Source organism: Euwallacea similis, chromosome 4 (assembly GCF_039881205.1).
Source record: "Euwallacea similis isolate ESF13 chromosome 4, ESF131.1, whole genome shotgun sequence".
In the NCBI taxonomy this organism is placed as follows: Eukaryota; Metazoa; Arthropoda; class Insecta; order Coleoptera; family Curculionidae; genus Euwallacea; species Euwallacea similis.
Genome location: NC_089612.1, coordinates 541,016 through 568,858, shown reverse-complemented (window position 1 = coordinate 568,858; position 27,843 = coordinate 541,016). Strand labels below are relative to the sequence as shown.

General features: G+C 35.7%; 2 protein-coding genes across 7 annotated transcripts; both read left to right on the top strand.

The window, feature by feature from the left end:
- The first annotated feature begins 88 nt into the window (after positions 1–88).
- On the top strand, positions 89–27,599 carry LOC136408617 (leupaxin-like). 5 transcript variants are annotated; one of them, XM_066389713.1, is made up of 8 exons: positions 89–119; positions 10,819–10,961; positions 18,054–18,240; positions 18,334–18,538; positions 21,202–21,370; positions 24,496–24,852; positions 24,910–25,140; positions 26,391–27,599. In XM_066389713.1, the coding sequence occupies exons 1-8, from the start codon at positions 104–106 to the stop codon at positions 26,655–26,657; spliced, it is 1,575 nt and encodes a 524-aa protein (XP_066245810.1). In that variant the 5' UTR covers positions 89–103; the 3' UTR covers positions 26,658–27,599. The 5 variants fall into 5 exon arrangements, with proteins under 5 accessions (XP_066245810.1, XP_066245808.1, XP_066245807.1 ...); XM_066389711.1 differs by lacking the exon at positions 89–119 and adding an exon at positions 5,059–5,196; XM_066389710.1 differs by lacking the exon at positions 89–119 and adding an exon at positions 8,307–8,614.
- On the top strand, positions 2,170–7,046 carry MESR6 (misexpression suppressor of ras 6). Of its 2 annotated transcripts, none has more exons than XM_066389727.1 (2): positions 2,170–2,308; positions 5,696–7,045. In XM_066389727.1, exon 2 carries the CDS (start codon positions 5,842–5,844, stop codon positions 6,814–6,816), a length of 975 nt encoding a protein of 324 aa, XP_066245824.1. In that variant the 5' UTR covers positions 2,170–2,308; positions 5,696–5,841; the 3' UTR covers positions 6,817–7,045. The 2 variants fall into 2 exon arrangements, with proteins under 2 accessions (XP_066245824.1, XP_066245823.1); XM_066389726.1 differs by lacking the exon at positions 2,170–2,308 and adding an exon at positions 3,350–3,768 and having other exon boundaries at positions 5,696–7,046.
- Positions 27,600–27,843: the final 244 nt, after the last annotated feature.

Sequence of the window (27,843 nt, the reverse complement as noted above, 5' to 3'; positions counted from 1 at the left end):
GATTTTGAATATTATTGAAATTATGTTATTTAAATCCTAAGTGTTATTGGAATTCAATGATTTTCCGGTAATTACAAGACAATTTTGACGAAAAACTGGGAAGATGGGTGATAATTTAGGTGAGTTTTTATATTCTAACCTACATTGTATATGCAAGGAAAAATGAAATCTAACTTTCTTACTAAGAATGCACATATTATAGCTATTGCCTATGGCATATCTGCTTCCATTTATTCACAATAATGTTTATTTTTTGGCCCAGTTATACAATGATGGTTCTAAAGTTAGTTCAGCTAAATGAAGCGGTATTTGAGCCACTCCATGAGAATATCTTTATCAAGAAATTGATTTCGTTTGTGGCACTCAGTGATTGTAATGCTATTCTTATGAACTAGTTCTAGTACCTGTCAAGTTTAGCTAAACTAGCTTTTGAACCATAATTGTAAAACTAGGTCTTACAGTGTATTACTTGGTTAATCTAATAGTATGTTAGCTTTCCATGTGGAGTTTCTAAGTTTTAGTTTTGTGAACCTATCTTGAATAATAAAATTAGAGTAGGCTTGGCAGTATTAGAGTGTAGTGTCAAATAGAGAAATCAATTAAACCCTTTTAAATGTATTATTTGTACATAACAAATACCTTTGGGAAAATCCTATACTTGGGTATACCATATACCTATCACCAACTTAAAGATTGAGTCAATGTTTCAAAGAACTTTCACTTGTACATCTCATTATGATAAATATCTAATTATAAATCTGATATCCATGGTAAGGCACTTATTTGTCAAAAATGTCCTTTTATTATCTATTGGTAATGGTACTACTTAATAGGTTTTCAGTGGTTATAATTTGTTGTTCCAAAGGATTCATTATTTAAAATTTATATAGTTTGGGAAACTCTCCCTATCATGTCCACGTTTAGATACACAGTTTTGCTTAGTAATCATACTGATATGTCTAACATCTTCATTAAAATTTGGGTAAAAACTAAAATACATTACATAAAGAATAGGAAGCGTTACAGATATATTGCAGTAAATGATAGGTACATTTTTTCAAAGATTTTCAAACAAAATATGACCTTCTTTCTAGATTTTCTCATCATTAATTCCTTCTTAGGATTTTCAAGAATATTATGTAGTACCCTAAGACAAGAGTCTTAGAATACTGAATTTAATATTTAATATATACTTTACCTAAAAGGTGAGGCATTAGATATATTACTACATAGAAAAGTACCTAAAATTGTTATTTATGTAATAAGGTTTTATTAGATAAATTCACCTACTTTATTGAACTAAGACCATAATAAATTGGTTTAAGCTGCAAAATAGTTTCATAAAAAGTCTTTTATAATCATTTGGACATAAAGAAATTAAGAGCTCCGTACGGGAAAAATCACCGATTTTTTTAGCCTCCTTAATGACTTAATGAATGTTAGCTGAGTAATAAAGCCGATGATAAAGCTAAACAAAACTTTGACAACTAAGTCTGTCATCAGGCACATTAAAAGTTCGCACCAGCATCTCTTCCTGTACCAAAAATAAAATCTGTTCAGATCAATCAGGAATCGCCATAAAGTCGGCATTCACCACGCTCTTCTTTGAGTTGTTTTCACCTACTCTTGTACTTTTAACGTCTTCTCTCCATCTAAATTTAACTGTTTCCTTTGAGTCAAACAAACTCTTGATATTTATAGACGAATTTATAAAAACGATTGTGGATTTCAGCCAAAATTTTCTACAAGCAATTTTAATTACCTGTGGCTTCCTAAGTGCGAGTTATAACTTTGTAAATTTTGATTATACGTGGTTAATAAACTAGGTTGTATCAAATTTACTGTGAACACAGATTAATATCTAATTTATAGGAAAGCGATTGAAAACATTATTTTGAACATTAAAATATTTGCTGTGGACCCCATTAACAAGCGGCGATATTGTATTAATTAAATGTGCATTTCTTAAAATGTTATGGCACGTATTATGCCCCTTATAAGGTGAAACAAGATTATAAACAACCTTTTACAGTCTTGAATTTTAAGAAGTTTGCCCATGACACATTTTTTTCCTAATATGAGTAGACTACACAGATGTTTTCATTCATGAGTTTTATTAGTTTCGAGTGGTTCTTCATTTGAGTGATTCACAGTTTCAAATCTTGCTTCAATCCGTGTGTCATTATAGGTAGTTACTTTCACTTGGAATTATTATTCTGATCCATTACCTGCGTGTGAAGGTTTAGTTTATAGTGGTGATATTAAGCTGCTGTTAAGTTAATTTGCCAAGGGTAAAATAAAAGTAATGGTGAACGTTAGTGGTGTCACTAATTAGCAAAAAAATTCCTGTTTTCACAATTTATCATAAATTCGTCCAACAAATCCTTAGCCTCCAATTTTTTTACTGTTTAATGGGCAACATTGCTTATCCGAAAGTCGCCAGATTGGTGACAATGCCGTAAGTTCAATTCATGCGATTCTGCCAAAAAATATACAAAAAAACGCTGCCTTGCCCTCTGTTCTTCTTGTTGAATTAAAGTCGTAGAGAATAGAATAGTGGTTATTGGAGCCATTAATTGTCTATCATAAAACAGATCTAAGTGCAATGTCGAATTTTGAGGAAGGATTTGCCCGGAATTCGGACTCATCTTGCCAAATTCCGCTCCTCCTGCATTAATGATTCTTGAAAATATGTTGTACATGCTGTAATCACTTTGACAGGGTCACATTTAATATTTAATTTCGCAGGTCGTTCAATACGCAAATATTTCCTATAGCATGTAATTATTTACACTTTTAATTATCAAGCATCTACGCCTACGCAAAACATCGTTTTCCCAATGAAAAATCGCAGAGAAATTCCACCTATTTTTACATTTTGATGTCATAATACTAAATCGTTCATCGGAACTGTGTTTTAGAAGCGTATGCAAACGTAAACAAAATAAAAGTGAAATACACATGTTTTTATGAATCGCCATCGAATTCTATATGCCGTAAACTGGAACTACGAGATACGGCAGATGTTTTTTATTCCTTTTTGTTTACAGGGTGTCTATTTTTTTTGTCTTACTATCAGCGCGCTCACGTCTCTTTAAAGATTAAAATCGCGTGAATTTACAGTGAAAAACGAGGAAGCAGGTGTGTTTGTTGCACTATAAAATCATCATAAACCAGTGTTCCTTGTCGGTCCACCACTAACACCATAAGCAATTCTGAGCATTATGGTATTAACTTCAAAGCGGCCATTGACAGATCGAAAATAAGCGCGCCTTAAAAGCAATAAATATAACAAATACAATATTTATTTGCACAGTATTTATAGCAACAATCAGTGTGGAAACCTTTCTCGCATACACCATTACACCAAGTCTAATTACCTTACACACTTGTTTCGTCTTGGCAGTTTGAATCGCTACACCTCCGCGCCCATATTCCAACTATTATTATGGCAACCATCATTCTAAATTCGTCGTAAAGGCAGCGCAAGCGTCACAATTTTCGAAAAAGAAAATTAAAAATGCCCCCACAAAAATGTCCCTGACAACTGGCATGGGCTTTTCCGGTTGGGACGTCGTCAACGCCGACACGTGATCGCTCGTCGAAATCTCCGATTCGTCGGTCGGTTTTTGAGTGCGGACGCCGCTTTTGAGTGTCGTCGGTTTCGAATTTTGCCGCCCATGGATAGGTCGATGTATGGGAAAGTGGTTCCTGGAACCTTGAACCCTTTCGAGTGTACCATAAGACACGGCACTGAGGCGCCGGGATGTAAGTTTCCATTTAATAATATTATCAAAATAGTCCAGGACAGCGTTTGTTTTTGAATGAAGAATGATTAGTCCAGAGTTTAACATGACGCGAAACGCGTAAATGATGTGTGTATTCATATCAAATTGCAAACGTCCTGACAAGACAACACTGTTTGTCATCGGGATTATATTTAGTGGGCTCATAAATATCTAAATTTTGGAGCAATTTCCACAATCCCGTTTACAAAAATCGGGAAAATTTAAGTCTTATTTTCGTGCTTTTGCGTGCTGCGTACAGAAAAAAAACAAAGCGTTACATGTTTAAAATTGTTATCTTTTTGATTATCAAACGATAAGCCACAGAGCTGATGACTTCGTAAGCAAGGAAACCTATTTAATAAATTTGAAAATGTTTAAACTACATACATGTATGGTAATTTGATATGTTATTTGCGTAATAAATTGCTTTTCTCTAAACCAAATAAAATGTACTTCCTATAGCATAGTTTCTTCTCATTTTACATTTGATTTGGCCTCGTAGTTCTCAAGTTGCATTCATAATTACTTACGAGTAGGGTTAGTTCAGGTTAGTAGAGCAGGGTAGTATGGCTACTACCGAGTTGATAACTGATTGTTGGACTCAAAATATTTAATATGGATAAATTTCTCATACAAACAAATTTTATCCCTTATGCTAAATCTTTCTTCTAGATCGTGAAATGCTGAATGTCATGTTAACATTCTCGAGATGCTTGATTCAATATAAAAGCCAAATGAATGATATAATAAAGAAAATTAAATAATATATAACATCATTAATCACGACATTTCCGCTTTGAAATATTTTAAGAACCAATTGGTAACAATGTTGAAGTCGTCGAATTGATTTCTGATCTAGTTTCAGTATAAATAACAGAGGAATGTAGGAAGTTCAGAATTCATTGTTAATTTAAGATGGAATTGTCAATGTCTTTTCAACAACCAGGATGAATTGAGGCAACAGCATTAACACCAAACAATTGTGTCGCCACACTTTTCAGCACAATTGAAAAATAAGAACCAATTCATTCTTTTACTAATTAAATAAGTTGGAGTTATAAAGTCGCGAATCCTTGACATAAACACGTTTCCTTCTTCCTTGACATTTTCCTTTCAATAATTTTAATTGTTACACCTTTATAACGAAAATTTCATGTTTGTGGGCCCCCGCGTCTATTTTCGCCCACTTGACGGGATTAAAAAACGAAAGTCAGCAAAGGCAACAGTGGAAAATGCAGTTCATTCCTTTAAGTCGAAGAACGTGTGCTTGTTGTTTGTTCTACTAATAATAAACAATCGACCTGAACTTGTTGGTGTGTTTTTGACGCGATTGTGTACATCAATATGGTGTTGGAATTTCTCAAAAGAAGCCGACCGGTCACCGATGAGGACATCGCTGTTGCTAAAAGTGCGTTTTTGGTTTAGAAATTTTATTTATGTGTAAATTTGATTTTTATATATGCTGAAAAATTACACAGTTATATTGCAGCGGACTTGCAGTTCCTAAGATACCAAAAAAAGATTCGTTCTCCAAAGATTTGGGACTTAGTTCATCAGATTCTTGATTAATTGGTGAATGAATATTATCTTGTCTGTGTAAATTGTAGTATTTCACCTGAATAGCATATTACATAGCATAGGTACTTTCTGCGGATAGGGTCTCTAACGATGGAAACATTCTCCAGAACATCAGATTGTCAAAAAATGGAAACTCATCTTGCCTCCGTATTTGTACTATTTCTTCCTAAATGTTATTTCCCCTTTAATTTTGCATTTTGACCCATATTGTTAGACATTTCTGCAAAATTTTAACCACATCCTTATTTGCATTGGAATTTTATGCTAAACCTATTGTTCTTGATTGCTACTTCCACCGCCGAATGACAAAGGGCTTCTTTCTCCCACAGGTACGAAACTGAAGCAACACCCCAAGATACCCATATACGTGGTAGAATACCACCATGAGGTGATACCCTTCATATACAGAAATATCGGATCTAAGCATCTCCCCCTGGAAGGCTCTATTTTCATCCATTTCGATTCCCATCCAGATATGCTGATACCCAAAAACATGCCGGCAGATACCGTTTATGAAAAAGACAAGTTATTCGAGGAGTTGAGCATAGAGAATTGGATGTTACCAGCCGCCCACGCAGGTCATTTCAATCAGCTCTTGTGGGTGAAGCCTCCATGGGCCCATCAAATCGAAACTGCATCATTGAGTTTTAAGATTGGTAAAGATAAAAATAACGGGACTATTAGGGTCACCTCTAAAGAGAGTTATTTCATGTACGAGTGTCTTTACAAAAGGGAAGAAGATTTGGAACATGCAAGAAGCGTGTTTTTAGATGTGATTACCTTAGGTAAGAAACTCAGTGGTGAGAAAGAGGATTATGGGAAAATCAGGAAGCTTTTGTCGGATTACTCTTACCCCGTGATTTTGGACATTGATCTTGATTTCTTCAGCACGAGCAACCCGTTCTTGAAAATCTACGAAAATGCCGGCATGTATAAACAAGTGAAGCAGATCTTCAAATTCAGCCCTCCAAAGTCGAACAGTGAAGAAGACATAAGTAACTTCACCGTTCAAAGAGAAAGTCAGCTTAATCGACTCGAGTCCATATTCAAACATATTCAAGAGCATAAAGCGATGCCTGAAGACGAACTTAGGGATGACATTTATGAAAAAATTTCAAAGCTGCGCGAAAGCATTCTGGAGCACTACGAAGAAAAAGAGGTTGACTGGCAATTGGTTTTTGATGCTGGCTGCACTTGCGACGACTCAGACCTTCCTCATCACGTTTCATCTCCAGAGGATTTAAATATAATGTTTGATAGCTTTGAGACATTCTTAGAAATAATGCCTAGAGATCCCGTTATTATAACTATATCCAGATCTACTGAAGACGATTATACTCCTGGAGAAGATGTGGACATGATCGAGGAAAAAGTTATTGAGCTTTTGCAGAAACGATTTGTGTGCGATAGTCCAGTGTTGAGTTATGAGAAACAATCAGATCACGAGTAAAAAATTAATAAATTGCCATGAAGTTTTTTCATATCTAGTCTAATGATTATTAGCATTTTGGTACGTAGGCGCAGGCCTTGATTCGAGTGAAAAATTTAAGATTACCGCGGGAAGTAAACAAGCTGATTTGCACGGTTTATGCTCCATGGACATCAAACGTGGGCGATGGACTCTTTCAGATATCCCTAGATATAAAGTAATGTGTTTGTAATAAGATATTTCCCGTTCTAATAAAAGGTTAATTATAGAGAAGGCGGGCATTCATTTTCTGGGTCTTTCTGAGTGAGCTTTCCCAGATTTCCAGAAGAGAAAATAGATGTTGCACCACTTTAAAAAGATATGTATAGAATGTAAAACTTCTGGGAGATAGCTCGAGTTTTGACTCAATGCGAGCACCTTGGGAGACGTCTCAGTTTGTACTCACGTACTTTCAGATTGCGAAAATAAGTAGCTTAATTTCAACCCAATTTTTTGCCCGAACCAGATTTTATTTTCCAATCCGAGGATCTAGGACAACGTCTCAATTTCAACTCGCCAGTTAAAACTTCGACGTTTCCTCACTATGTATCGGGTGAAATTCCGAGTTAACACTAAGGACTGTGCTTCAGAAGATGTTCGAAATCGGATAATACTATGACGAAAAATTAAGTTGAACATGAGACATGTTTCCCCCCAACTTAGGGTGCTGAGAAACCTGCGAGCCGAAACTCAGATATATGCGTTAGACTGAGACGAAGAATATAAAGGAATTTTGATGTGTTGGAAGAAAGGGGCAGAGCTGGACTAATATGTATACATAGAAGGAGGTTATTGATTGAGAGAAATCATCTCTGGTTTGGGACGAGAAATGGTTTGGAATGAGGAAGACGTGCTCGAGAAATGTTCTTCCTCATGAGTTCTTGATCTCGGCCAAGAGGAGCTCTATTTTGGCAAGAATCTACATCTTGACCGTGAAAGTATCTTAACAAAAGTAGAAATGTCTCTATATACAGTTTACATCTCGCAAGTTTATTGCTAAGATTTGCTCAGAGTATATTAAGTCTTCACGCCTGTCCTCATTTAGGCATTTTAGACCAGCAATATCTTCAGAGCTATTGAACTAATGTTGAATATCTCTCTTTCAATCCAGAATGAAGCCTGCTTCTGGCTTCAAGAGGCAATCTTCTTCTTTACATCACTAGTTCTGCAATTGACTTTAAATCTGCTTCACTACCTTTGGCTGAAGGGGCTCATTTCCACCCAGATTAAATAAATTGATATAAATGGAGGCAGTCAAGAGTGAAACGCTATTCGACGTGCAAATAAGTTCGATATCGATATTGGCCACACTCGATTTATCAAACTTAATTGACCGATTGACGCTTAAATTGCGCAAGGTTAAAGGTGGTGTTTTCAGCGGGCGTCCGCGATTCCGCAAGTGGCTATTTTTATCTCCCGTCGTTTGGGACAAGGCACTAGTCCTGCCAAAAAACACGACGTGTAACAGTTAGTCATAGGTTGGGATCTTTCCTATATACACAACTTCTTCCAGTTTTGCCTGGAATTGAGGGTCGCTTCAGATCCAGTTCCGGTGTAGAGGTCAATTCGACGAGTCCAATTCGCAAATCGCAGCCGTGTCCAGATTATTTATAAAACCGATCGGGTACGTTTATACTTAACGTGATTATGAGTGCCAAACTACGCACGCGTACTCCGTCGCCTAAGACCGTCACTTTTGATCCTTCGCCTCCTACGACATTGGAGAGAAAACCCAAACCAATGAAGTTCAGAAACTTGGTCGAATGGGAGCAGTACCTTAGTGAGTATCCCCATGTCCTTGTTTTTCTGAACTGCTTTGTGAAACTTATGCAATGATGTTTACAATAATACATCAATTTAACATTTTACGACAATGCCAAGGTCACCCATCTCATTTTGATTTGAGATGGGTGTTTGTCGCTTTTAATCAGTAACAATTTTACTGTTTTTTTCTTAGTTTTTGAGGTCAAGGCAACGCAGACCAGATTGGTGCAACATGATGTCATTGTTGTTTATGGAGAGGTTAATAATTATTAGCCCAGCAAATGGTCCACATTGTTAGATTTGAATGACCTTGACAAGTAATTTCCATTTCGTCAATGATGGATTATGTCTTGAATTGTACGTAAAATAAATTGCTCATAACCGTCTTTCTCCTTCGTTTTACATCTGCTTTTGTTGTCTTAGATTTAGGGCAGTGCCAAAGGGCGCAATCAATTAAATTCATTTTATTCACTGCTAAAAACTAAACAAAAAACAATATAAATTTAGGGTGCCTCAAATTCAACTCTCAACATGGCGATCTCGAGTGTTGTTAGAGACCCAAATCCGGAGACAAAAACATCAGATTATTTCCGTAGGCTTTCGAGGCAAAACGGAAATTACTAAAAAAAATGTTGAGTTAATTACTGAAAAATGTAACAAACGGTCACTTCCTTATAAAAAAAATGTTCACAAAATGGCGAACGCAATGCTTAAGTGAAAAACAATGAAATAACATTCAAATCAAGGCTTTAATCGATTTCAGGACCTTTCCTAGCACCTTGTAAATCTTAACAGAACGGCAGGTGCTGTAATGGCGATAGATCGTAGAAATTCCTGAAGTTGAATCTTAAAATCAGATTTAGTTTAGCACATCATCATCAACTGTTTTTCCTAGTGAGGCTCTACCATTTTCTTTCGGCCGCTGCTGACTATTGAAAATTAAAATATGATCATTTTGATTGAGACACGTCGGAGAATAAATGTTCATCGCGTCAAGAGAAGCAAAGGTCTGTGAGGACTTTCCTGCAAGACGGACATGACTCCAATTAAGTACATTAATCTTTAGAAAATCTTATTGGTCAAACTTGCAAAAATGTGTCGAATTGTTTGCTGAAAAGAAAGAAGCATCTCCAATAATAATCAACGGGGATTTGTTTGAACCTGCATTCATAAGGACCTAGTCTTCGGTGAGATTGATAGTATATACCGTTGAACCTCCTTTTATGCCCTATCCGAAAACAAATCGGGTTCTCACGCATCATTATCTTCGTCAGCTTTCTAACCCCACGTCCCATGACGGGTTATTAAACATTGTAGCTATAAATAGTAACTGGATCTAGCAAATTGCACGAAATACCAGGCAATTTATAAAAATAAAGCAGTCCCATTAAACTATATAAACTGGTACATTGTTTGAAGAACGCGTATCAGGGTTATTAGTCATTTCGCCAGGAGTGTATTAATAGATAATCCGAAAGTGGTTACCTCAATATTTTGATTCGTAATTAAGTTTTAGGATTAGGTAGGGATAGGATTGGTCAATATTTTAGCACTACATTATTAATAGTTTACTTATATTAGGATTTCGTTGGTTTGATTTAATCATAACTGTTAGGCAATTTATCCCATTAAGCTCTATGTTTCATCGGCAATGTCGTAACGTTAACGATGCTACACACACTGACCATCGCACACATGATATGACAAATGGCGACATTCTCGTCCTTAAACCCTAATTGAACTTAATCCGATCCTGTCAAATAAATTGAAATACACTCGTAATAATGATAACAAATTTCCTGGCCGAGTAATATTTCGACAGGACTTTCTTGAATTTGCCGTACTTACCGCTTCTTCTGCAAATGTTGCCTCATTTGCAGTCGTCGTATTTCTGCACCGGGTTTCCTTGCAAAGTGAAGTGTTGACTGTTGTGAACAGTGATTAATTATTAAAGGTTACACCCGTTTTAATTATTAATTAAGCGATGGGTACCTTGTCGACTTACGACGAATTTATCGAATTCGGTAATGCATTTATCAATAATTATCATCGACTTATACATTTGTTTAGGGTTAAGTAAACAGGACTCAAGAAGTTGGATGCCCATGTTTGCACATTTCGAAATGGTCAAGGTTATATTTGTATAAGTTATTAAACCATTTGCGTTGTAAAATGAATAGGTAGATGTTAGATGGTCATGGTGCTCAATTTTTCTTACAGACGCACTTCTAGCGGATTTGCAAAATACTGTGTCGGGGGGGTCAAATCATGCAGGCTATGGTTCCCTCAATTCGCCACGTGGAAGGCAAACACCAGTATCGGATACTCCTCTTTCCAAATCTCAGATCCATGGAGTTAATGCGGTAAGTGCCTCATAGCTGCTGGGTGTATGATTCTCTTCTTTGTTTATACTATACGCATAACTATGCTCGGCATACCATAGCAATGAAAAATGTTTGTTTGACATTGAAACATTTTGGAAAATTCATAAATATTTTCAACCCACTTGAATTAGCAATAATAAATATAATAATAATAACATTATATGTTTATAATAATAACATAAAAAAGGTGGTGGAATTGGTGATATAATTAACAGTACTGGGAGTGGGAAGTCTTGGATACAATGTGTTCTAAAATAGCCTCCATATGCTTGACCTCGCCTTCTAATGTGCTTGGCTGTCCTGTGCCTATTGGAAGGAAGTTACCAGCCCAAATATCAAGATGTGAACCTTTTTCGTACAATAGATCCCGAATTACTGTTCGTCTATTGGATATGTTACCAACCAGAATACCAAGTTGCGATTTGTCCATTCTGTCCCGATGAATAATAATAATTACAATAATAATAAACTTCGTAAATGACAGCAAAGTTTTACGAGCTGCTTTGAGGGAACATCCCCACGGAACTCAGTTACCCGGGTTACCAGAGTCAAATGATGTCAGTGCGGGTCATTGGTTTTGTAGCTGGAGGCCTGTACGGCCTTGATCTGGCTTTCTTCGCCTGAGAGCTGACCCGTGAATATCCAAGATTCTACATGATCTTCATGAATTGAACCTCGGTAAAAGTGGCGCTGCCGGGGGTCATCAGGGCACTTTTGAGCGTACTGTTGAGAGTGACAGCCTGCTAGACAATAGCAATAGGGCACCGAACAGGCGGCCCCCTAAATGCTACAGTCAGGATCATCACACCGACTCCACACGTTGTTCCGAAAATAACATCTTCAATAGGATTAAATTTATTGACGACGGAAGCTGTAGTTCCGACCTGTAAGTATTTAATTACATGGTACTTAGGAAAATTACAAACAACAACGAATGGAAGTTCTGCGTTAAAATTAACAAAATTATGTATTCAGAACCAGAGAAAACAGTTTTATGAACAATCGTCAGGTGAATATTCGGAATGGGTGAGAGAAATGAAGAAAATACCTAGAAGAAGAATGTAATGGAACCTGAAGAAGCGGGGGCATTAGAAGTTTGACATTTCCGCTGCCTTTATTTGACCATTTTGTGCTATATGTAACGACAGTCTCACTCCTGCACTCTTACTTTAATATTCGCCTTATGTCCACGAGCCAACTTTAGGACTAAGCGAAATGAATTAAAATGACACTTCTACATGAGAAACTGTCATTGTAAGGCGCGTCTAGACTTGTGTCTTACATTAGTCGCGCAATCGGCCTTTAATAAATATTAACTTTGCAATTGAGAAAACCTGGCTGATACCGTCGATATAATTCGATAATCACAATATAAACAGCGTGATGATTTGTAAATTTCGTTTTCGTTCCTTCTATTTCCTATTTCCCATTCATTTATGAATGACTAATCTATAGTGTTAGCCAAAAAATTTAGTTAAAGTTCAGTACATATGCTGTCCTCTCTACAATTTCTATGGAACTGCATAAATGAGCTCCGAGCGTATAGATGGCGCTGCATGTTCTATTTTTAATTTTTTGAACGGGAATTATTTGGCGGATAACTTAAAATACTGAAATAGAGCCCAGGAAAATTTCATTTTCATCGGGTTTTTCCATACTTATTTAAAGATTTTCTATGCCTCAATTTTCAATATATTCGATTTAATTTCTGTTAAACGGGCTTGATGGCTTTCTCTAATTTCGAATAACGCTTTTTTTTTAAGTTCAAATTTTAAGTTTTCCTTCGTAATTTGAAAAACTCTCTACCTCAGTGCATATTTGTAGTTCCAATGCTTTATTTATAAAAGCAGAAATTTCTTCCAACTTAAATCATTTTATTTGGAACACCCTATGCACAGGGTGTTTCCTGTCTGTTCAATTTTAATTCAAGTAAATCTACCATTCGATATAAATATTTTGCATTCTAATCTGTGAACGCCCTGCAAATTCTGATTAATTTTTCGTTGTTGCTCTCCAAAACTGACTTTCAATGTCGAAAAACAGCAATAAAAGCTGCAAATAGTTTGATATTATAGCAATACAGTCCGTTAAAAAAGTCGGTCCAGTCCAGCTATATCTTTCATGTCCGGATAAAATAATTGCCGGCCTTTTAACATTTATTTTTAATACCGGCAATGTGAGCACAACAAACTTCTAATAATAGCTTCCTAACAGTTTACTTATGGACGAAAAATATTTCCTCATAATTCCAATTTGTTGAAAGGCCTCATCTAAATCATAGGGGTAAGGAGTCAAGACAAATGATGTTTCCAACACCGCTAAATGATTGATTTTGAGTCTCCTTGCTAGTATTTCCTTATGCGTGTACATTTATATATAAAAAGAACATATTTAAAACAGAGACAGTTTAAACTTCCGACTGCTGACTGACTCAGATTTTCAGTTCCATCTAAAAAAGATTGAGCGGTATTTTTGGAATCTATTAGAACAACCTGTGGATTCGCGATGCAACAGGTGAAAAAAGTATGGACATTTCCTGTAGGGTAATTTGAAATTTTGGCTTTAAGTCGCTAAGTGTGTTATTATTAAATATTAAAAATATTAATTTGTATTTTTATGCAATCGGCGTTGCATTACTTTGATTCCATCCTATTGAAGATTCTGGGGTAACATCTAGTTGACTGGAACCAAACACGATCATCAATGTCGCAGCAAACATATTGAGAAATTTCCGGCACAAAGACAATACCTTCATGACAAAATTAAGATTCGCGTCAACCATTGTTATAACAGTTTTCAGTATCCGTGGTCCAAGGTATATACGCTTTTGGTCTCGTAATATCTATTTTTGATGGTTTATTTTTAGGTGTCAGTTAATATTTCTAAAGCCAAAAAATTGCACATTGAAAGCTCGTAAACATTTTATGTTCCAAATTGCACGTTTTAAGAAATTTGGAAAGTTTTAGAAATTTTTATTAAAGGAAGCGTGTGTTCTGATTGCTTTGCTGACAAGTCGGGATACATAAAATATCGAAAACTGAACTAGGTGGAACATGCACGAATAGAGTACCCATAGAAAAATAGCACGTTGAATTAACAATGATATTATAATCAAAGGAACTCACTGAAATTCCCGCTTTTAAAATGAATTTGGACGAAAATCTCGTAAAGTAAATCTGTTTCGTTATTTTTAGTGTACCATTTCAGATTTATTTATTATTTTATTTAATCTATGTTAAGGTTACCGTATTTAGCTGCTACAAAGTTTGGCTGACCGTGATCTTTAGGTCATTCACAAGGTTTTATATTTTTTGGATTTGCAGAGAAAAAATCCATATGGACTCACCAAATTTGACTAACTTTATTTATTATTAATTTGCGTTTGACAACATTCTATCTGTAATAAATCTTCGAACAGCAAACTCAGGAACAACTAACGAAGTAATTTATTTCACTGTCAAATGATGCACCTCAATCAAGTTTACAAAATGAAGAGCTCGGTTAATGAAGTCGACGTCAATGCGACAATTGAACCAAAAGAGAGTTCACAAGTATTGGGAAGTTCTCAAGTATTAAGATTGAGGGCTCACATACATACGCGTACTACGGTTAAAAGGTCGTTATCAGTTTATTTTTTGCTTATCTTTTTATAGCGTGACATGTAGTTGAATAGCGAGATGGATTTTTTATTGGTATGTTGGAATTACGCTGATTTAGCGAAACGGGGTCGTACTCAAATTCTACTTCGCACAAAGAAAAGGGATGAAAGTTTTATTATACGGGGCCACACGTTTTCGAGAATAATGGACACTGAAATCTGGCTATGCCAGGCATATTGCTAAGAAATGGTGACGCACATATGCGTAGCATAAGGGTGCATTGCATATCTTCTTATAACGAGGCAGCAAGTTTCAGTTCATGGCAAATAAGATTTAACGATCGCTCAGGCCTTTCCAGGATGACAGTCGCTATATCATCTGTATCGCTATAAATTTCATAGCTAGCAATATTTATGAATTTTCCTAGTTATTAGCTAATATAATATAATTCACAACATATAATTTCCTCAAAAATAGCTTTGACATAGTTTCAAAAAATCGTGAGATTTTAACATTAATTTTATCCCACGCGAATAGTTGTTGTATATTGCACTTTGTGCTTTTCTAACAATTTACGTTTACCGGCAGGGATCTACGTAAATATTGTTTGTTATACTCGCCGACAAGTTGTTTGAAAATTATATTCGTATAATTAACTGTGTCTATTCATTATGATTTATTTTTATAACTGCGATGCTTTAAAAATAACGACAACCTGTTGATCTCTAGGCGCGATCAACAGGTTGGGATTCAAATTTAAGTTTCGGCTGCCGTATGTCTATAATTAAGGCCTCTGGAAAAACTCATCTCTAAGTTCTTTCTTCCTGTATAGAGAATAATTTCCAAAACGTGAATCTTCATTTCAGTAATTTCTGTATTTTTTTATCGCGATTAGCCAGTTGAGTGGAACTTTGCATGTTCTTAATTTGTTACAGTGGGCCAAGATAAGGTGTGAGATTAAACAATAATGTCGGTGATGTTAAACAAAAATGTCAAACTTTTATATTATGCTAAGGAGGATCTCGAGCTTTCGAAATTGTTACTGCATCACCAGCATGCCATATCACGGGCATTGTTCCACAGAGTTTTTCCACGTTTATTTGCGTATGAAGACTCCACGAAAAAATATTAATTTTCATTCCATCCTTTAATTTTCGTGGTTATCGTTTAACGTATTATGTGTAATTCTTTTCTTTGAAAATAGCTCTGCACCCCGCCCAATTTAAAGTATCTTTTTTAAGTGACTCTTCCCTGTTCGTTTTAGCGGCTTGTGAATTTTTCGCCGCGCACTCACTTTTATTTATTCTTTATTTCGCTTATGTATTCTTTGGTTCGTTGTATTTTCATTAAATTCCCTGTCGCTTTTTACGATTTGAAGTTTCGTATTTTTACGCTGACGTAATTTTCCGTCCAGACTGGAAAAAAGTTTAACTTTCCAGAAAATAATAAGTCAGTCATAGATGACACCTCCTGTAAACTATCAATTATTGGGATCGCCACATTGATTACTTATAGATTTTCCCCAGCATTCCATTCCAATGACTTTACAATCAGTTGGCTGATGCATAAATTATCTTAAAAAACTACGTGCTTATTTTTTCAATGCGCTCATAAATCCCGCCATTTCTAAATCTCCCGTGTGCCAATCCGGACTGTTTACATTGGAAGCCCGATTTATACTTTCATAAAAATCATTCGCAAAATATTTTGTATGCCCAACAGAGTTCAGGTGATCATTTTGCTTGTCTCACTTTTTCTAACAAGCGAGGTTTATTATTTTCGGCATCGCGACGCGTTGTGGCGTCGTGTGCAACCTCTCCCACTTCCGACCAACGTCGAGGCCGTCCTCGTCGCACTCGAGGGGCTACCTATACAGGTTTTCAATTTTCTAAAATCGACAATTCTTCGCACCAAAAATGGTAGGCCCCCAAAAGTTTTCGGCCGATCTACGTCCAAATTCTACTATCTGGATTTTCCAGATTTGGGAATTCTGCATTTATTGAAGAAAAATCTGAACGTGCCTAGACAAACTGGAACTGAAACCTGTTGATTCCAATCATCAGGTGGTTGTTCGTGTTTTTAAATTGCCGAAAGTGAAGTGGTACATCAGTATTGCTTGTTGATTGGTCAAATTGGGGTTGAAGGACGCTAGTGAAACAAAGCAGGGCGTAAAGGGCATAGGGTCGAAACGAACGTAGTTCTATAGGGAAATTAATTCTAAAAAATCGGTTTAAACAAACACTTGTTGATTGTTGGTCAACAACAGGTGGTAAGAGAGCTGTTGTAGGGGGCGAATGTAGAGCAGAATTTGGGAATTTTACTTCAGATTTACAACTATTTTTAGCTGATATTGGGGATCGCGTTTCGTATTTAAAAATACTCTTGCTTGGTAGGCAATTATGTCCATGAGACCGGAAAATTAATAGCGGTTGATAGATTTTCCTCTGACGCTCACCTTTCCAAGTTCAATGTGACCTCTGAGAATACTGTTCTTCCCGAATGCCTTAAGGGCAAGGATAAATACATTGTTATAAACAGTATTTACTGTTACAAGACCTTAAGAATGCCTTACAACCAAATAATTTTCAGTAGCGCACGCCATCCACTGTGTTGACTCAGAGGTCTTATCTGGCTCTATCTTGTTATTTCGTTCGTAATCGTCGAAATTGCTCATCATCATCCTTGAAATCCGGAAAACCGATAATTGATAACTTTCAGCAGGTGGCTGCAGGCTTAGTCTATTTACGAACTAATGGCTCTGCAGCAGTGGAGATACTCCATGTGTTGATGTTAATTTTTGAGTATTTTTAGAAAGTTTTCCTCGCTTTGAATAGTTATAGCGGTAATATTTTGTAAAATTTACATAAAAATACGGAGTACGTAACCTATTTTTCGACACCCATTTTCTCACCAAAGATATGTTTTAAATGTTACTTGATCTCTTTCAGTTTTGGTTTCCTATTATTAGCCCTCAAACTATTCTTAACCTGGTCAGTGCTGATGTGCATATCCTTAACCCAGTTTCTTAAACGAATGTAATATTAATAAGTAACTTTTCACATTCATCTCAGAAATTGTGTTTACCATGAAGATATATTTTCGTTACTTTTGAAAAATTTATAATCGCAAGAGTTGGCGCTTGCAACACGTCCTTATATATGTTGTTTTCTTCTAATAATTTCTATGTGGTTTCATATTTTTAGCCCCAATGGCCATATTAAGTACGGTCATCTAAACCTTTATGACTGGTTATAGTAAGAGTAAAAGAATGACCTCACATTGCCACATAAAGACATTTGTTAGGTCAGTCTCTAATTTCAGTATATTAACCTAGGCTGCACCATTTATCAACCTAAAATATTATTTTCTAATTATCCCCATTAGTGCAACGCAATAACTACTTCCTTAAATGTGAGCATACGTCATCCTCCATTCGAATTTAAAGTTCGGACTAGGTTCTTTCCCTTTTTAGGGTACCTACGGCAAAACTCAACCAGTGTCTGGCACTCGTGGCTACAGTAGCACTGGTGGTTCTGGCTACGGCGGTACCGGGGCGATTGGTGGTTCCGGGGATAAACGGCGTCCCGGGAATAACAGTTTGCAGGAATTGGACAACCTTTTGGAAGACCTGAGTAATAGCAAATACGCTAATATGCAAGGTGAGTATATGCGGGCGAAGAAACGGCGGATTGAAACTTCCTTTTATTTTTTTCATCTAGAGGTCCCACTAAATAATATAAATTTTCTTTCAGAAAATGGTCTAAACGGGTCGGCAGGCCCTGGATCTTTGGGTTATGTTGACGGCTACGGGTCTGGTACTAGAAGTCCGGCCTCCTATTCCAGGCCTTCCAGCGCGCAAAATAGCCTTAACCGTCCTTCGAGTGCGCAAAGTTTGCGTTCGCAAAACTCACTTAATCGCCCTTCAGTGGACGATTTATTAGACGAACTAGACCATGGGTAAGTACCGGTGTGCATAATATTGAAGTAATATTAAAATCAATTATTCATTTTTCCCACGATCCTTTGGAATGTAAATATAACTGTATATGTATAAAAAAATGTAAATATTTCCGCGTGTTAGGAATTCCTAATAACACACGCATGTTAATTTTAAAAAAAATGAATGATGGATAAAATGCAATTAACTCCGACGGTTACAAGAATTATACCATTATACTAGTTAATTATGCAATATATATTTTCTTCTTTAATTTAGCTACATGTTGTGGGTCTCCACAAGTTCTTTACAAAAATATTAAAAAATAAAATCCTCCAGTTTTCTGAAAAATGATGGTGCTATTTTACTTTTTTTTCTGTATTAAATAAACGAATGATTTATTTGTACTTCTTAATACGAATTCGATTTAATCAATCACAAAATTTAATTTTTTTTTAACCGTGACGTACAGTAACAATGTCTGCGCTCCTCGTCTCAACCCTTAAAATATATGATTCATTTACGAGTATATGATTTTAGATGATTATTTAAGTCTGGTCTAATTTGGCTGGTTAATATAAGCGCGGTTTTGCAGTCTCATACATCTGTCCTCTTTCCATCTGATTATCAGATTAATGTCTACCAAAACATAAATTATTAAAACTAATAATCCAGGGGTTTTCCACACGTCCAAAGTTCTACTAAAATTTAGCAAAACCGAGCCAGATTTCATTGCCAAGCCTAACAGGTGTTCTTTTTATTATATTTTTAAGCTCAATTACCACTAACTTAATTTCGAACTGTGTCTGATGTCTCATTGTTTATGGTTGAATTTAGTGCGGAAAATGTAATAATCAAAATCTATTTTTGGGAAATAACTAAATGAATTTGTCTTCGGCAAAATGCTTGGCGCTCGTTAAAGCGGATTCCATTTCCATATTTCATGAAATGCTGTGCCTTATGATTATTTTTGCTATTCCAGTTCTCTTTGAATTAAAATGTTGATTTGGTCATGTTTCTTAAAACGCTTCTTCTAAGGGCGAAATTGTTATTGTACGATGATGTTTAGCTTCATGTCAGTTGCCGTGTAAGCCAAAACACCCCGTCATATTTCTAACTTTCCACGAAAATTGGCTTGTAATTAAATTTAAAATCATTAGTGAGTTAGTGATTTCTCCCTAAGAGCGGTAATATCGCGGCAATGGTTAAAGTGCGACTTCATATTTTTTCTGTGACTTTTCCCCTTTTTTAAAAATTACCATAGGATTTCCATTGCATTTGGCTGATACAAGATGAAAGATTTCTTTATAGACTTAGCTGTTATATCTGATTGTTTTTAATGACAGAGCTAACATTTTTCTCTTTAAAGTGTCATATGGTGTTGTTTCAAATTTGCAAAACTTTTTAAAAATAACAGTAATCTCATAAGTAATTACATTTCCTACGTGTCATTGCATTTGCTCAAGGTATAGTGTCTGTATTAGGTCAGGTAGATCGAAAAGCCACTTATTAGCATAAGACCTGTTTGGTTCTGCCCACGATTTTTAGTATAAATATTTTATCTCTTGAAGTAATGTTCAGTATTCATGCGTGACTTCCAGCAAGGTTCGAAGTAGTTGAAATCGAGATTTCGAAGTGCTAAAAATGGCTACGATTTGTGAAACTGTTGTGGATTACTTTAGGTGAGGATTTCTCTATAATCAAAATTTTCTTTAATGAATTAAAATCCGGATTAGACAGTTCTATTCTTAATCTTCACAGCTTCTACATAAATACACAAATTTATTTAACTTTTGGAAATTGTGCCTGAAATTTTACTCGTGCTCTTTTCATGTTGGCCGCTAGTAACTCTGTTATGTTTTGCGCAATGTGTTTGGAAAAGGCATATACTAACAGCCATGATACGTGAATAAACTCTGAATTGAAGTAAGAAAAAAGAGACAAAAATTTAAAATATTTAATTTCCTTTCCTGAAAATGTTTGAAGCCAAAAGATTTCTTTTTAGCATAGCTGGATGGAGCTCATAGAATAGAACAAATGACGTATTTTTGAGTTTAGTGGAGTTATTATACAGGGCGAGTTACTGTTCAATAAAACAGCTTACATCTAAGATACGACAAGTCAACGATCTAGCAATGAATATAACTCACCATTTTATGTTGTGCAATATCTCAAAAACCATCGAATCATCGGTTTGCAGACGAATCTGCAGTCGATACAAAATTAACTATATTTTTTTATCATTTTCCTGATCAAGTTTCTGATATCCCAAATAGAGAAACGGATCACACTGCAAACAATCGGGCGTCTGTTCAATAACACTAAATTTTCAAATTTAAAGGAGCTTCATTGTTGTGGCTATTTAACTTTAACGCCAACGAGATCGAAAATCTATTATTTTGAAACTTATTAATCAATAGAACTATTTTTAAAAATGCACCTGTGTTGTATTGGCCTGCCAAAATGTTCTACTTCTCAAAAAAGAAGGCTCTGACCTCGGCACATATAAAATATATCCACTCTATATTTTGAAATTAAACACTTTGATTGCCTTTGCCCCTTTCTTTCTATTTCACTACAATTAGGACTCAAATCTCAGAATCATGTGGTTTTTTAATCTTTAATATTAATTATAAAACATTTACAGAGCTCTACTGTAAACTCTTTTTTTTTTTTGCTGCAGTGATGTCATCTATGAAGGGCCCAAAAAAGTTGTGATCACAGTCAAGGAGACTAAAACGGAAACAGGATTTCCTGGAGAAACGGATTTAATTTCGTCGCATACTACGCGGACCGCATCATCGGCCACGCGAGAGCTGGACGACCTTATGGCCAGTTTATCCAATATCAAGGTAAGTTGTGATGTTGGCATTTTTATGGCTCTCCGCCCACTGAAAAAAGATGTGAACGGTCAATGTAACTCGCACGTTACCTTAAAAGTTTCTTGAGTCACTATAATAGCCATTTTTGGGCTTGAAAATTAATTATCGTTTATCTATCCCTAAAATTCAGATGAACTTATAGAACACTTGCAAAAGAATTTTATCCACATTTTAATAATTGCAATAATACTTACACGTGCTTTGCATATATTATTCTCTATGTCCTTCACTAGATTCAATTAGAATTAAAGTTGTTCGCCATATGTTTAGTTCCTCATCTATGCTGTACCTCGCTAATTGTTTAGATTTAATCGTCGTTTACAAGTAGAGGTTGTTGAAGCGCTGATACAGGAAGTTTCCGGTGAGTTTCGATTTCACGAAATTTATTTCGCTGGCTTCAGCCAGAATCGGGTCAATGTTGACATTTTTATACTACTTTTAAAACAGATTAAGACGTTTTGGTAAATCCCAGAGCAAGACCACATGACACGTCTTATTTATAAACTGAAATAATGCCGTATATTTCATTGTGTTCTACATTATTTGGTGCCAATTTGTATTGTTCAGAATTCGTTCAAGGTTAGAACGCTAAGAGACACCATGATTTTTAAAATTTTTCATTACGTGATTAATAATTTTTAACATTAACATAAGAATTTCGTGGTTTTGTTAGTAACTTCTAAAAAATATGATTAATTTTTTCATGTTTAAAACTTCAGTCGTAAATGTCTTGATAATCAGAAAAATAGAGCTTATTTCCATCAGTTCCTAGCAAGGTTTTCGCCAGGATTTCCATTGAAACGAAGCATATAATTGAATATTGTCAAGTGTTATGTCAAAATGACAAATGTGCCAATTCAGGTATACCCTAAATTTGTACATTCTTACTTTTCGCTTTGCACTAACGGATACGCCTAAAGGAAAAAAGATCAAAATTCAGCACTAAACGGCAACCTGGTGCCGTTATTTGTTTTAAAAGGTTCATGCCCAGATAGCGCTTGACGTAAGCTATCTTAGGGCAACCCGTGTCTTCAGACTTAAAATTTCTCTCTCAAATTGTCAGAAGTTAAAGAATAAAAATCAAAGAGTTGAGTCAAAGAATAATACATAAATACTTAGTATCCCACGTAAATCCCTTAGCGTGACTAAATTCCACAGTTACTTTAGATTAACTCTAAGCTACAGTTGGTTTTGCGTAATTTACCACCAATCTTGAAGCCGATATGAATACCAAAGTTCGATTTTGAATAGTGCGGGTTTATTTGGTTGAGACATCGTTCGCATATATCATTAAATGTCGTCGTGTTCAATGTGTTCAATGTCTTGCTTTATGTTTTGTTAGTTACTTAAACGTATTAATAATCACGCTCTTATACGTATACGTAAAAGAAAAATATCATTTTAGTCTTGAATGACCACCTGCCATTGCTCTTCTTTTATTTTTAATAGCGCTTGATGTGTAACAAGCCATGTTGCCAAATTTCCTTTATTTTCCTTAAACTACATGAGGTTAACGAAAACAACAATAAAAAGTAAGACTGAAGAACAATAATTACATATCTTGTAAATTGGAACTTTTTTGGTTGTTTATAAACTAGTTGAAGGCACTTTTCGCCAAAATGACGGTAATAAAAATTCCATTCATGCCTAAATAAAATAGATGGATACCTCAATGGTGCTGTTAATCGAAATTGAGATTAGCTTTAGTTTGGGATTAATAATCAAAATAATAGGTTCAGGTCAAATAAAAATTTGACTCCATTGATTTTAATGCGGCCACTGACTTATTATTTTTAAACTTAACGACCATTATTTTTTAAACCCTTTAAACAAAGCAGATCACACGGAAGCCCATAAAATGAAATTTGCTCTATATTTTATAATATGTGCTTAAGTGCTTTGTTTCATTTTTAAATATACAGGCTGTTTTCAAATTATGGTCAAGCTCTTCCGCATGTTGTAGGGTTCTATGAGCTGTACAAAAATAATTTTAAAAAATAGTTCCATTTCTTTTCTAGCAATGGAAGTCCGATGTTCAATATGTAACTCTTTAATTTCTTCGTATTTCTTTCAGGTAGCAGAATATTTCACAAATAGTAAATAAAATTGCACGTTTGCATTATACATATTGCAGAAATAAGTTTATTCAAATTGCTATGTGGTATAAATACACCAATAAAATGAATTTGACAATAATCTTGAAAGAAAGAAAGATAAAAAAATATAAAATATAACAAATTCTATTTTAATCACTTTTCTGGAGTTTAGGGGATGGTCTTAAGCAACGTACGTACTAAAAAGCTTGGACACAAAAATGCACCATTATTAGATGTTTTGAATGACTAAAGTATGTTTTGTCGCTTTTCTTCTGAAATCGATGAATAACAAGTTAATCGTGACACATACATATGTGGCTCATTTACCTAGTGAGCTAATCAGTCGTAATATCATCATCCCCCGTTCTACTGATAATAAGAACGTAATATATTTTACGAAAGCTTAAATAACCCTGAAAAGAAATGCCTTTTTTCAATTGGCAAGATTGTAGTGTGTAAAGAATGAAAATTTTGAAGAAATCTCGACAATAAAACAATAAAACTACCTCCTCAGCTATTTCTCAAACAAATAACATCTCAATGGTCTGCATTATGTCCATGCTCATTCTACTTGTTCTCCCAGCTGTTTCTCTGTGGTTTCAATTATTAAACATTTCGATTCAGTAAGTACCAATTTCCCGAAACCTGGCTGTCCTCAGCGACCTAACATTGAAACCCAAACAACGGCGTGTTGTGACATAATAGACCTAAAAAGCGTTCCACAAATAGCTCGCGCACTTCGGCTTGCCGCCTTATGTTCAATACCCGTTATATTTTCCATCTTTTTTCTGGATCAGCTTTTAAATCTGGCACGGTTGTGTCTTCTTAATAATCGGCCGAATTACGGTAGGGGAATTGCGTAGGACCTCGACTCTACCTCGGCTCGGAAACACTGCGGTAAACTTCAGTTTTAGATCCACCCAGCTCCTATTCGGTTAGTCTCAATATTTCCTCGTTGGACTTTCGTTCACAATTTTTTTTTTACTTGGTTTTATTTAGGTAAACCCGGAGCAGCCTATCAGAGAAGAAAACATCCGTCCATCGAAAGCCACCCAGTCTCAGGGTCCTCCAGCGAATTTGGATTCTATGCTAGATAATTTACAAGCAGACATGAGCCGTCAAGGAGTTAATACCAGCCAGAAGGGATGCTGCAGCGCCTGCGACAAGCCAATTGTAGGTCAGGTGATCACCGCCCTGGGCAAGACGTGGCACCCTGAACACTTCACCTGTGCCCATTGCACCCAGGAATTGGGCACCAGGAACTTCTTCGAGAGGGAGGGCAAACCATATTGCGAACCTGACTACCACAATCTGTTTAGTCCAAGATGCGCCTACTGCAACGGACCTATTTTGGATGTACGTTAACCTGGTCCGACGATTGCCTAATTTACAATCATTTTAAACTTGTTTCAGAAATGCGTTACTGCCCTAGAGAAAACGTGGCATATGGATCATTTCTTCTGTGCCCAGTGCGGAAAGCAATTTGGAGAAGATGGATTCCATGAGAGAGAAGGAAAACCTTACTGTCGCGATGACTACTTCGATATGTTTGCCCCCAAATGCGGAGCCTGCAACAGGGCCATTATGGAAAACTACATTTCCGCCCTAAACACTCAATGGCATCCCGATTGTTTCGTCTGCAGGGTAGGTATTTTGGGTGGTGGATAAATAAATGAATTAAAATAACTGGCGTACGTTTGGAAAATAATTTCAATCGAAACATTGAATGAATTCGGTAAGTAATGGAATGCTTGAACTCAGGATTGCAAATTGGCGGTCCAAGGAAAGTCGTTCTACGCAGTGGAAGGAAAACCTGTATGCCCGAAATGTATTGGAGCCGATGAAGAGGAGGATGAATAAACACATGTCCCCTAATATGCCCCCCGTGAATGCCCCTTTTTATATGAATGCAATCTCCTTTAGTCTGTAAGAGAAAACTAAATTATTTTTATTGTAATATAATATTAAAGTAATAAAAATAAAAAAAACAAAAAGGAAAACAAACAAAAACAAATACGAATAAAAGTCGGCAATGATCGACTGGCCTGTTGGTTACCATTTGAGGTGTCTTTAGTGACATTGTAGGCGATCCTTGTCAACAGGTGGTCGGTTATTTGTTGACTTTTATTTATTGTTCGGTTGAAAACAAAAACAAATAAAAATTGATTGATGAGCTTATAGCCCGCGGCGGGCGGCTAGAGTCTATATATATACATAGACATCTATTAAGCCCAGAAGCTGAGTGCTGTGGGATATATTTTTGCAATACAACCTGTTGAGCATGTGAGTTCGCCCAAATGCAGTATGATTTTAGTTTTAAATGTGATTTCTGGAACGGTGCACAAAGTACAATTCGAACGAATGTGTGGAACTTTATTATTCAGAGTTCTAAATGGGAAATGTACTCGGATAACTTGAGAAAACATGAAAATACAGGGGATTCCAGTAGCATACAAAGAGAGGGTTTTTGTAAATGATAAGAAATGCTAGACTAGGTTAGAGAAAAGTTGAGCCTCTCTGAACTCTGAAACGTTTTTCCTTCCCAGATACCAGAACTGTCTTATTTGAAGTGAAGTCGTCGAAGGGGTCCCTTCTTTTTAATTTTTAAACGAGTTAAACTTTTTCAATTGAAATTTAACATATGTTAATCGTCAAAAAATGGCTTTTTGATATAAATTTGATGCGTTTAGCGTTCAAGATGGCGAATGAACGTCATTTTGAAAAATAAATTTGAGTAAGGACTGATAGTCAAAGTAACTTCCCCGTTCTCCTTTTTAATAATCCAGCAACACCACTTAACATTTGTTTGATGTATTATTAAAGGTATTTTAATAAGCAAAAAAAGACTACATTTTGGATCAAAGAGATTTTAACAAGCATTACTTCTCTTCTAGGAGTGTCGGCAACCCTTCGTCGGAGGTTCCTTCTTCGACCACGAGGGCCAGCCTTATTGCGAGACTCATTACCACTTGAAGCGTGGTTCCCTGTGCGCGGGCTGCCACAAACCCATCTCCGGACGCTGCGTTACCGCAATGTTCCGTAAATTCCATCCGGAACATTTCGTATGCGCCTTTTGCCTCAAACAACTTAACAAAGGCACGTTCAAGGAGCAGAACGACAAACCGTATTGTCACATATGTTTCGAGAAATTATTCGGTTAAAAATGAGAATCGAGGAAAGTTGGTCACTGTTGGTCTTCAGAGATGTTTCTGACATCTCCTTTATCAGTCTTCGTCAATTTTGCTAAACATTTTTGACTAGTTGCACGTTTAAAACGTTAACAGAGTGGGTTTTGAGCATAATTTTCACTTGAAGGGCGCTTATAAGCTTTTATTATTGCTAGAGCATGTTTTAAAATATTAAGGGCTCTTGTGACTTATTTCATAGAAGTGGCACTTTAGTGCCGAAAAATCAATGTCTTCATAACTTTGCCAATAGGTTACTTTTCATAGAAACGAGGAATTACAAGTACATTATTGTCTTTTATTTCTTTGTATCCATGAAATTTATATAACAGGTAAAGTTACCATGACTTTGATATATTGGGCCTTAATGGGTCAAAATTTTAAATATTTAGATGCTCGCTTTTAACAGTTAATATAAGGTAAGATGTGATAATTTTCGAGCCATATAAGGTTTTGCTAGTCAAACGACAGATGCATTATTTAGTTTCGTTTTTTATACGTAATGTTGTTGGTTATATGGATTGACAAAATTAGCAGTTACTTTAAAGAAGTAATAGCTATGTACATTTCAGTATAAATGTAAAATTCTATAGTTCACAAAATTGCCATCAACGTACAGAACCTTTTATACTATATTTTTATTAAATAGACCTTTATATATACAATAGGTATATTCAATAGATTATATTTATTCAGCCGCTGAGTACATTTGATTCAAACTGGATGGTTTCACTCGTTATTTCTGCATTTTTTACAGATCCGATTGGTTATATAGGACTTTATTTTTGTAAGGATTTTGTTGTATACTTACTAATTTTAAAGTACGTTTTATATGAGTAGTGTTGTAACTGTGTGACATAAAGCTAATTTTACTTTAGGTAAAGATATCTTTTTTTACGATAATCACCATTAAACAGTAAGTATTTTACGGCGATTAGAAAAGAGTAAACCACTAAAGGTAATTTAAAAAAATCGCAAAATGAACATATTCAAATCCTACAATAGAAATTAAAATATTCCTCCCTGTAGAATAGTTGCTACAACCGAAAGTCCCATTAACGTTTCTTCCTTTACCAAATTAACATTTAAGAGATGCTATAATTCGAACAGAATCTCAGTTATGTCGGCTCTTGAGCATGTCCGATTTTAGTGGTGTCATCGC